This window comes from Cyprinodon tularosa, unplaced genomic scaffold (assembly GCF_016077235.1).
Source record: "Cyprinodon tularosa strain WSP-4 unplaced genomic scaffold, ASM1607723v1 ctg171, whole genome shotgun sequence".
Lineage (NCBI taxonomy): Eukaryota > Metazoa > Chordata > Actinopteri > Cyprinodontiformes > Cyprinodontidae > Cyprinodon > Cyprinodon tularosa.
Window position 1 is genome coordinate 128955 of NW_024038541.1, and position 12506 is coordinate 141460.

A 12506-nucleotide genomic window follows, 5' to 3' on the forward strand; every position below is an offset into this window, starting at 1 on the left:
GTCAGTGAGACTTCTGGACCTTTCAGCAGCTGTTTTTTTCTCACTCCTCATGAGCAAACAGCTCCAGTTTTAGGTTTGAAGGGTGCCTATTCCAGACATGGTTCAGCTTCTAACAAAGATGTTCAATACAATTTATGTCAGGGCTCATAGAAAGGTCACTTCAGAATAGTCAATTGTAATGTAATGGTAGGCAAAAGTAACCTCAGAACATGACAGAGCTTACTCCATGTTTCATAATAGGTACAGTGTTCTTTACTTGATTTACAGTGCTTTATTTTTCAATCTGTGAATTTAGAGCTTTGGCCAAAAGTTAAATTTTTGTCTCACCTGACCATAGGACATTCTACTAGATGCTTTGTCTCCTTGGCTTTTCTGTTTCGTTTTCAACAGTCAGGTCCTCCTTGGATGTCTTCCATGAAGTCCAATTTGCCTGAAACAAAAACAGATGGTGCGAACTGACACTATATGTTAAGACCTAAATTGACTTTCTCCTAGTGAATCAAGTATATGTATTTTTCCTGATTACTCACCTATAATATTTACATGCTCAGACACGCACAGAAATATCACCCTGCAAATCAAAAATTCTTAAGCTATCTTTGTGGATATAAAAAAACTGGCAATGCTTTAATTTCTGTTTTTTAAAACTTCACTAAACTACTCTGGTCCCAACAGTACATTAACACTTTGCCCCTTTCCTTATCTGGCTCTCTTGTACACACACACATTTCACAAACTCCACATAATTCATCACTGTCTTTCCAGGTGTCAGAAGCTCTCCCTTCCTGCTTTTGCATCACTCCTGTAAATAATAACCTGTTTCCAAGTTTTTATATATGTGTGTATGTGTTGGGGTGTGTGCCTCTGAGTGTATCTTTAAGGACATTTGACACCACAGGGCGATAAGCTCACACTGTTCATCACCATCATCTACCAGCAGTGGCACAGCTTTTTCCATCATCCTACAGAGACAGGAACACCTAGGTCCAGCCTGGGAACAACTCAGAAATATCACCTCCTTATGTGTGTGTGTGTGGGACAGACATAAATTTTGTCTGTCTGTGTATAATTCAAAACGATCTTGAAAATACCACTTAGAATTTTCTAAACCTTCAGCTCTTTGTATGCTGTTTTTTTTTGGTAAAAAAGAGCAGCATAAAGTCAGTCTGGGTTAAGGGAGAGTGAGGAAAATAGGGGAATTTAGCAACACAGAAGAGCCTGGCTCACAGTCAAAACACAGGAGGCAGGTGTACAGACCAAGTCAGATGGAGAGGAATTCTGCAGGGCTCAAAGCCAGTTCACCTAAAAGAAGGCAAGCAGATGGTTACATCAAAATAGTCACTGACCTGAATGATCAAATCCTTGTGCTGTTGGAACTGTTTAGAGTTTGAAAACCCTTTGCCATGACCACCCCTTTCAATGCTGCCCTCCTCACTTAGCAAGAGGTCATGTGAGAAGAAGAGGGCAGCACCTTTGTATTAGCAATCATTGCTTTGGCAGTGCTGATTCAGAATGGTGTAATTATTTGATGTACATCCTCTAAAATACCTCAGTTTTGTAAGCATGAAAGGTTCACTTTAGGCAACTGGAGTTTAAGTTTTCTAGATCAAGTTTCGCCCCTTTTTCAAGAGGCTTCTTCAGTTCTAACTACTGTAAGGGTAGGGAAAATTTTGATTAATATACTGTAGGTGTAACAAAGAATTAAGGGGAACAAAAGGTGGCTATGATTATGTCTAAGACCACCTCCTATGATGAGAGATGTTTTTTCCAGGTTAACAAAAGAACCACTTCACAGCCACACAGGAGGGCCAACTCCTCAGGACAGGATTCATCTGTTCACACGCACCTGAATGTTGAAGGACATTCGTGGACAACAATGTCCATATTCTGGCCAAGGAAGAAAGATTGTTTAATTGAGGAGTTAATGATCCATCTTTTTTTACCGGAAAAAACATCTCTCAGCAGAGGAGGTGGTCTTAGGCAAAACCTGTAATCTACTTACAATGCAGCTACTTTTAGGAACAATAGCTAGAAGATTCACCTCTCACCTTCCCTCACTGGGAATCCAGAATGTGAATGTGGGGTTGTTGTTTTTTTTCCCTGTTAACACTAGTTCCCCTGTTAATACTTTTTTAACCTACAGTAGTAGCAATTCATAATTTCCCCACTTTCCTTGGTGGGCCCTTGCCTGGTCCCCTACCATTACGTTTTAAACATCAATCTTTGTACTAAAATATTCTTTCTGTCATGATTTGCGGATATTAACATCTAAAAAGAAGTGCCATCTCCTGTTCAGACCCTGTAATTCAGGGAAAGGGTGGAGTCAGAGTAAAAAAATATGCACGCCCAGGAGAAGAAGAGAGTCACTTCAGTTGCTGGAAGTTGGAAGGGATTCTTTTGGGAGTTCCAGGGAAGTGGGCTGCCATTCGGCTAGCTTTTGACTGGGAAGAGCCATTTTGACTGGCTGCTAACTATTGTGTAAGAGATGACTGTAAATAAATTGTGACAAACTGCTAATCTTTCTTATGATATATCATTATTAATTGAGCATACACACAAGTTAAATTCTCCTGCATACCTTGGTGAGAAAAAAATGGGTATGAAAAGGGATCCAATCTAGCTAAATAATTAAACATGAGAATGAGGACAATTGTAGGACACTACTGTATAAGTTAAATACAATAAATGTAATCTTAATGTATTTCTTTGGCTTAGTGCATTTCTTTGGCTTACTGAACTGTAATGCTCGTTTCAGTCATTTATTCAGATTCTTTTTTTGCTTTCTTTATCTGTAGAGCTGTAGCAGAGTGAAGTTATGATCATATCTGGGAAAAGTATTTCCTTTGGACAACATTTAGAGTTTCTGGCCTATATGGGAGTAGTTAGTTAATGTTAACTAATGTTTAAACTAATGCAATCTGTATTTTTAGGATTATTTTTTATGATTCATGTATGTTTTTAAACCTGCCTGTTGCATGTTAAAGCTCATGTTTTCTCAAGCAGTTTATCTAATTTGGACAAGATTTGGAAACGGAATGAAAGCACAGACAGAGTGGATTTTTCTTGAAAGATAGCTCACTGTGCATTTGGGTTGTCCTCAATAAAATAACACTGTGTAATATATTGATATGGCTGGAGCCAGCGAAGTCTCCTCATGTACAAACATGTACTGTATGTTGTAATGATGTTAGGTGTGAAGATGTGGTAGGCTGTGGGTATGAGATGCTTCTTCATCTGTAATTCTGGCCAGACTTTCTGAAGAACTGATCCTGGTGGTAAGTGCTGCCATCTGTAACCCAAGCCACTTTTCTGGTCTGAGTAAGATTACTATTTCTGTCAAAATATGTTATCACGTCTCATAGTTATTTAATACATATACATTATGAAGGGTTATTTAAAGGTACACTATGCAACCGGTGTTGATTTTCCAGCGAGGCTCCCCCCAGAGGGCGAAAGTAAAAGTGCAAATATGCACAGCTGTTCTCCTGGTTTCTCCGTCAAGCCAGGCACGGTTGTTTTGAGCTTAGCAGACAGGCGAACGCAACGAATGACTAATGCTGCGTTCACACCGCAGCTGGCGCGACAGAAGCAGCGAGTTTACATGCAACGTAACGTCAAGGCGCAGCAAAAGGTCCCGCGGCGCGTTTTGAGCAGCAGGCACAGCACGTCTGAGCAGCTGAAGCAGCGCATCGGGCGCGTTTAAGCATCTGACGCAGGGAGAGAGACACAGCGCTGATGATCACTCCTCTTAAACAGTTTATTGACGCCTAAATTAACTTAAAATGCAGAAATCTGCCGGCAGAATATGCAGTTTGGATTATTTAGATGAAAAACACCTACCAGCTGCCGTGGTGAACCGCAAGGAGGCGACCAGGCCAGAGGCTGCTGATGAAGGGATCCCTACTGTCGGCGCACCGCTGGTATGTGGGGGTCTGAGCGGCTCCGACAGAAAAAATATTGAAGGCAGGATAATAATCTGAATGAACTGACGGCACTGATTACGTTTTCAGGTGTATTTTCTCACTTAAACACAAATTAAAACTACTTTATTCCCACTGATCACAGCAAATATACTGTAGCTGCAAGGCAGAGAAAGGATAGTGAAGCTCCGCCCAAAGCGCGTCACACACACTTTTGCACCGCGCAGCCAGAGCAGCAAAGCTGCTTCAGCCGCGCGTCAGAACTAACTGGTACAAGCAGCAAAAATGAAGCAGCAGACGCGATTTTGCTGCATCCGATGTGAACGTAGCATAACTGCACAAAGATCGCCACTGTGCTGGCAACGAGAATGCTTTTAACTGGGGGCGTGTAGCAGTTCTCGCCGTAAAGCAAGACTGACTCTCACGAGACTTCTGAGCCTGTGGGTGCGGGTGGGTGCTACTGCAATTGCAAGTGCAGTATTTCCCCCACAGACCACCAGGGCGGCCGAGAATACCTTTGTTCAACCTGAAATGAATCATTTAATCATCCATAACGTTATGGAACACATTAATTAACTGAAAAATGTTGCATAGTGTGCCTTTAAAGTGTTTGCTCCGACTGATCTCTTCTCAGGAAAGAATCAGGAAGAAAAGGCTTAAAGGTGTAAACACAGTTTTCCTTTACAGTATTATATTTGAATATATAATAATCAATGTATCTGTCATATATACGTATAATATGGCATTTATAACATTGGAGAATATTGTTAAGAATGCTGGTCCATTCTGTGTCATGATTGCAAACCACCCCTGCTAATAATACATTCCGCCTGTTGGTCGTGTTGAAAGTCACAGGGTGCTGAAAGTAGGAAATTCACAATCTTACTTGTTGAATAATGCAGACCTACTTTAAAAAAGGCAGGTATGCTCTGTCCTTTTTCTTTAAAACTTTTTTCTAAAACTAACATAATTATTTACATGTATTTAAGTTGTAAGTATTACAGTGCAGACGTTATTCTTCAGTCTCTAAGACATAGGAATTTGTCTTTCAGCTTTAAGCCATTTAAGTAAAAGTTACATATGGTGTGGCCCACTTACGTATCTCCGTAATCTTCCATATAGCAAGGACTGGTTCATGAGGGCAGCAGTCAACACAGACTCCCAGACTTCCCTCTATCCAGACACTTTGTCCAGCTCTGCTGGGGAAAGCACAGGTGCTCCAGACACTCCAGTGTGCCCTGGGTCATCTTCATGGCCTCCTCCGAGTAGGATGGGCCTGGAAAACCTCCCGAGGGAGGTGTCCAGGCAAAAGAGCCGACTCCTCCGATGTGGAAGAGACTCCCGTAGAGAGGCTTGGAGTAGAGCCTCTCTGAGGCAGTACCCAGATTCTCGTTTCTTTCAGTCATGATTCAGATTTCACTGCCATAGTTAAGGATAGGAATGTAGACTGACCAGTAAGTCGACAGTTTTGCCTTTTTTGCTCAGCTCAACAGACTGTGTGTCAACTCTTTAGCTGCAGCCACACAGATCGATATATTGATCTGCCACTCAATTCTCTAGCAGGAGAAGCAGGCCTGCTGGAGTCCAACATGAATTGGGAACAGGTCTGACTTAATGCCAGCAATGCAAACCAAACTCGTTTTCTACAAGTGCAAAGACTAGGTGGCCCCTAGTATATTGCCCTCACTCTGTACCCCTGGAGCACACCCAACATGGCACCATGGGGGGCACAGTTAAATGTGTGATCCCCCTATTCTAGGTCTGTACCCTGTGGTTCTCTTCCTTATGGAAGGGAATGACCACCCCAATCTGCCAGTCTAGGAGCACTATCCTCAACCTCCATGCAATGTTGGAGCGGTGTGTCGGCTAATACAGGCCAGCAACATCCAGACACCTAAGATACTCAGGATAGATCTCATTCATGGAGTTTTTTTGAACACCTCTGTGACTTCAGTCCTGGTGGTGAATGAATCCGGTCCTGAGCACCCAATTTCTCTTCCGCCATGGAAGAAATGTTGCGGAGATCCTCATAGTAAGCCTTCCACTGTCCGACAATGTCATCATTCAAGGTTAGCAGCTCCCCACTCCCAATATAAATGGTGTTAGCTAAGCACTGCTTCCTTCTCCTAGGGGAGGTGGGAGTTGAATACCTCCCTCACCAAGGGCAATGCCAGACGTTTCCAGCAGGCCCTTACTTCTCTCTTGGGCCTGCCAAGTCCAGTCCAGTCAGTGTATTATACCTTTCATAGAGAACCTCAGTTCTATTCTTATTTATTATTAATTGCCTCTTTTGATGTTGAAGTTTACGTGAACACTGGACCTTTGACACACTAGTTTTTCACTGCTTTTGTTAAAGGATATATATTTTAGATGTATTAATTATAATTTTTTTATTTGGAATAAACATTAGAATGTTTAAGATGTGTGAAGAGGAAACGATAAACTTTCCTAAATGGAAAATGCTGGCCTTAAAGGGGAGCATGGCTGTGACTCAAAGGCACAGTATCAGGAATAGAATAAAAATGAAATTTAAATAATGGTGGCAGATTAATTACTTAAATAAACAGTGACAGAACATTTACTTTATAATTTTTCTTTTTTTTTAATCTAAACTAAGGGACTACTAGGCAATAATTATATATAAACAAATAATTATTAGCTTTTTTGTTAGAGTAAACAAACAACAAAATTAATGCAAAATACTTGACTCCAGATAGACAATAGATTGAAGTGTCTTGACCAAATTATTTGGGGTCTAAGCTTTTGGATATCTCATCTGTTCAGTCTTACCGCTGTTGTTGGTGATGCCAGTTGTCATGGAAGTGGCTGTTAGGAAAAGGGTTGATGATTTGGTGTCTGCACACACATGGGCTATGTATATTTATACTTTAGTGCGTGGTTGGGAAAGGGAGGAGGGGGTTGCGTGCAGCTGCCCTTCGGGTGACTGAAGCAAGATTCAGTACTTTTATTTTCCTGTCTGATGGCTGTTGTAATATCTGTCTTTTGTTTGCATGAGTACATATTTCAATGTGTCTTTGTTTGTAAATCAGCATGTGTATAATGCCCTAAAAAAGAAGACACAAAATAACCCCCTTAGTACAGTTATGACAAGGATTGTTGTTCTTTATTTTCCATTTAGATGCTTATATTACATTTGTATGTTTCTGATTTGTATTGGTCAATAAAGCTTTTAATTTTCATCTCAAGTCATTCATACTCTTAGAAACACATTTATCACATATAAAAAAAATAGTATTATAACTTTGGCACTGTTGCCCTTGAAATTGCACATATGTCTGATTTAACTCATTCATGAAAGTTTTCATTTCATGTTTGGCTCTGTCAGCACAGTGATCTTTTACTAATGAGACCTACTCTGCTGGAAAAGATGAAGCATAGGTAGATAAAAGAGAACTAAAGAAAAAGAAGAAAGGATAAATATGACTGATCATCTCTAAAATTTAATTTTACTTAGTTCTATAGCTACATTGTGACTGTTGCACTCTTTTGATTTACATATTTGTTGCTGGTATGATATTCGATGAGAACACACAAAGCTATCAGCCATTTACAAAGAAATAGGTGTACATCACTGAGTAGCTTTTAACATAAGTCTGAGAGGATGTTACCATGGCAACATTATCGCACATACTAAGATTACAAAAGCCTTTTTCTCTTCTCCTGCTACTCTAAAAAAAATTTAAATTCTCCGTATCATCTCTACAAACTCTATATTCAGGTTTAACACCAAACTAAAACAATGCAAATAACTGAATTAAGGCAAAAAAGTACAACTTAAAACAATGACTAGAATGACAATTTTTGCCATATTTTGCCCATGGTTTTGACCCTTAGACATTAAAACTAAGGCTGTCCTCTGTTTCATTTGTCACATTTAAACAGTACAAGAATTGTTCCCCAACAGTATCATCCTCAAACAGATTTTCTACTCCATTCATTATTTAACTATAATGGAATAGTTAATGTCTTTGTGTTTGCTTCAATTGCCTTTTTCCAGCACTTTTTTCTCTCCTCATTTATACTGCATGAGTGTTATACTAACCAAGACTTTATCTCTGGTAGAGAATTTATATTTCGAAAGTCCTGAAAAGGAAGATGGAAGACTGTTACAAACTATCAACCTATGGAATTTAGTGTTTAAAAAGAAAGTTTGAAAATTGTCTATTATGAGGTCTTTTTCATTGAATTGGAAGACTGAAAGCAATATACTAATTTAATAATCTCTGATGGATAGCGTTTAAATATTTTACACTGTTTAATGTTGTTTACGTATTCTAAAATTGAATGTCTAAGTCATGCCACTGAAAGAGAATACTTTAACTCTCCTCCTGTAGGGTTTCTAATTAAGTCTGTATCTTTGATAAGGGGGATGAATCACAGATGTGTTCAAGTCTGTGTTTAAGTTGTAATGCCTTACTGTGGCACCCTTAAAAAGTAGCAGCAAAAAGGATTTACATTCCAGGTTGCCTTTATGCCCAGTACTTATTGCAAAGCGATGATTTCACACCTTCTTTTAGGCACTGCAAAATTGTACACTCTACTGTATAGGGCGACAAAGGTGTCCGATACTACAGTTTGCTCTGCAGCTGAAGGGTCATCGATTAAAACCCCAACTTCTGCATTCAACGTTGTTGTTTCCTTGTGGGAAAAGACACTTTACCTGCATTGTCTACTGATGGTGGTCAGAGGGCCTAATGGTATCTGTTTACGCAAGCCTCGTTTCTGTTAGCTTCTATATATTTGCATATTTAGGGGTGACCTTATCAAATACTCAATAGGGTTGCAGCTGTCAACTGGCCTGCTTCTATACGCATGTGTTTTAAAACAGTCTGTAGGTGTTTCCTTATTGGAATTAGCATCTTGTAATCTAAAAACATGCAGAAACCCTCAATTTCAGTGAAATTATAGTTACTGGTCCTTCACTATACTGTACGAATTGAGTTGGTATTACTATGGATATTGTAAAGATGCAGGTAAACTACATTTCTTTTTAAACTCAGAATTCACCTGGTGAATCATAGTCTTCCTGGAAAACCCATGCACCCTCAGTAAAATGTCTTGCAAACCATCTATAATTACAATGAAGTTTCAGCCTCTTCTCTGTTATTCCAAGGTCCTGTTTAATGTTTTTTCTAACCTCTCTCTGCAGGTGCCATATTTGATGAGTCGGCACGGAAAGATGACGAGGTTTTTCGTCTTGCCGTGGCAGACCTGAACCTAAACAATGAGATCTTGGAGACAGAAAAGATAACCTTCTCTGTGGAATTTGTCGATGGGAACAACCCTTTCCAGGCTGTACAAGAAGGTAGGAATGTCCTACAGCTTTTTTGAAGCGCAAATGTTACTGGTGAGAGGGGTGGTGGACCTTGCATGTGTTTTAACAGGCATAAAGGCATAACTTAGTCACAGGTGTAACCCACACCTCATTTTACTGATTCCAAACATTGTGAGTTTCTCAAAAACCTTTAATATAGTCATGGGGTTTTTTGCTTCCTAAATGTCTCCCAAGCTTTTATTTGGATAAACCGGACATTAATTATTTAAATATATGTCTGCAATTATTTGATGCAGTTTGAAAAGTTTATATAGTACCTGAAAGAAAAATCCTTTGACTGGTTTCAGTTTGGAAAAATGCAAAGTTGAATACATTTTCTTTAAATGTTACCATCTTATTTAAACAAGTTATTTGTGTGCTATTTGTTATTTAATGTTGAGTAATCTTAGAGTACTATTTGATTACCTTAGAACGTTATTGGTTTCATTGATTTAAATTACGTCATCACTGACATAATAGATGAAAAAATGTAAAAAAAAATATGATAGAATGTTAAATACATTTTAAATGATTTAATTACTCTTTCTTTGACCTGTATGTTAATATATGTGTGTATATTAATGACATTTTTCCTGATTTCATAGCCATGTCTGACATAAAAGTTCATGGCATTTAACATATCCTCAAATATGCACAACATTTTAGATGAATTAGATTCTTAGAAAGTGTGCACGAACCCTTATCTATAGGACTTATTTTTTGCGAGACTTATACCCCTTTCCCACTGGCCAATAATGACTTGGCAAGCGACACGCGTTAAAAGCACGTTCAGATAGCTGGGTTCCGATTGGCATACAGTGGGAACATTAGACATCGGTTGATCTGCTAATTTACATGATACCGTTAAGCACGACATACGGAAGTGTCAGAAGGCTCAGAACATTGGACCCACAATTCAGGCAAGACAGAAAGTGATATAATTAAAGGGTGTTTATTCAACGAAGCATGCGGCTGCTTGTCTGGTACGGCTGGAAACTCTGCAGTAGTGGCTAAGGTCGATGACCTCAAAACTTAAACGAGGAACATCAATATGCATGAAAGCCACCAACCTGGCAAAGTTCAGTCTGTGCTCGGAAGAAGGAGCATTGTCCAGAGGAGCGCAACTCTATTGTTCGTTACTGAGCCGGGGCAAGAAATCCAGGAGGGAGGAGGAGCAGCATCTTGCAGCAGCCAGTGTATGAATAGGACCCAGGAGAATAATCCAAGTCATGGTCAGAAGACAGGTAACAGCCCGGAAACCCAGGACAGGCAAAGAGAGCAAACAGGGATGGCCAAAAGTCAGAGGGCACAAACAGGTCAGGAAAAGGCAGAACATGATACAAACAGGAACGCTAGAATTAGGCTCGCTAGGAGCTCGAATAATCTGGCACCAATGGCTGGGAACTGGAGGTATAAATAGCAGCAGGATGATCATGAGAGGATCATGGTAATTAGATGAAGTCAACACACCGCACCAGTCAAAAACATGTTGCAGGACTGGTGAGAGGGATTTGGAGGTATAAAAGAATGAAACAGTAAAGCACATTGACTACGCACTGGCTTCCTTCCATGTTTCTTGATTTCTGTTGCACTGATAACATCATCTAACCCAGCTTGGTGGCATCATCAGACTCACAGCAGTGGGGGGACAGAGGCTATGCAGGTTTCTAGTGGGGGGTCAGTCTCAGCTTTTTTGGCCAATGGGCAGGGAGCCAAATGCCAATTGTTAACGGTTCAACCCGTGTCTGAAAACCCCATGTTAACCAGATCCTTTCAGTGTAGAAGAGGCATATAACTGAAGTTTTTTTTTATTATAATAGTATTAATAATTATTATTATTATTGTTTTATAATTCCTGCTTTCCGTAGTACCTATATTGTTAATCATTTTAAATTGACACATTCACTGTGTCTAAAGATAACACTTGTACTTAGTATTAGGCCAACCTTTACATGTAAAAATATTTTGTTAGTACATAGCTAAGTGAAACATCATCCATATCTTTTAGAGAGTCCCACACACTCATGATACGGATTGTCTGTAAAAAATAGAAAAAACAAACAAAAACAGTATGTGGGTATATTTTTATGCCATTTACTATTGTTCTTTGGATCATTGTCCTGCTGCATTAACTCAGTGCAGTCGAACATAAGGTCAAAGACTGATAGGGTTACATGTCTCTGATAGAGGGTAATTATCGTCTGATCAATTTTGGCAATTTTTCTAGATCCTGCCAAGTCAAGGCTATCAAACTACCATTGTCATGATGGAATGTTATCTTCAAATTTCTGCATCTATTGTAATAGGATTCCAAACCTGACAAAAATATCTGTCTCCTTAAACAAGCAGGAACATTTCCTAAACTCACTGTACATAGTTTCTAGTGTGACACATGCTGCATATAACTTCCTCTTGTCAGCAATAAGCTTTGAATAGGTGTATTTATAAAATGGAAAAGAATGGGCCTACTGTTATCAGTAATTCATGGGTATTTGGAAGGATTATTATTCGACTGACATATCTCACTGTCTGTAAAAGGAACTCCCTGGAGAACTTGTTTGAACTTATAGCAATATTAATCAGGTTTAACTTTTGGGTTTACTAGCATATATAAAAGGTTACTTGGTAATTAACAATTTGCCTTTCATTCCTCCTCTCTAGAAATTCAAGAATAAATGGATGCAGATTTGCAAAAGTGGTAGTTTATTACATAATCGTCATCTAGGAATCTCACCGACATCATCTACTTGAAGTACTTTAGATCGCGAAAAGTGTAATTTGGTGGTCAGATAGGTAGGAGATGACCAAAATTGAGAATAAGAAATGTAATCATGTTGTGGAAAAAGACGCAAATCAACCAGACACAGAGAACCAAGATCTTCTGCTCATCATATCCTGATGTCTCTGTGGTGTAATGAGCTACAATAGGTTAAATGTGTGATCAAAAGAATCCCACTTCATTTATCATAATCTGTGTTTTAATAATCCTTGAATTCATAGCTAAGCTTCTCATCTCTGATATTCATGACATAACGTAATTTTTAGAGCATCGTATTTATTTGTTTGGTTCAAATTATTTTGTCTCACCTATTCTTTCCTGTGCTTTTGCACTACAGAGGAGGTGAAGGGTATGACACACAGAAAAGGTTTTTGCAAAATCTTTCATAGACAGTAAATTAAAGTGCAACCCATCAGACATGCTCTAACAAGTGTCTCTATAGAGGGACTCCAATTAAAATAAATGCTTTGAA

The 12506-nt window shown here is 39.2% G+C and overlaps 1 protein-coding gene across 5 annotated transcripts in view; it reads left to right on the forward strand.

The window, feature by feature from the left end:
• The window catches only part of grid2 (glutamate receptor, ionotropic, delta 2), a 594833-nt gene that overhangs the window by 91694 nt on the left and 490633 nt on the right, over nt 1–12506 (forward strand). For all 5 annotated transcript variants that reach the window (XR_005280492.1, XR_005280493.1, XM_038281457.1 and 2 more), the window contains exon 2: nt 9091–9246. Coding sequence is in view for 3 of the 5 variants with exons in the window: in XM_038281457.1 (XP_038137385.1) it covers nt 9091–9246 (156 nt within the window). In the remaining 2 variants the exon portion in view is untranslated. The remainder of the gene's footprint in view (nt 1–9090; nt 9247–12506) is intronic.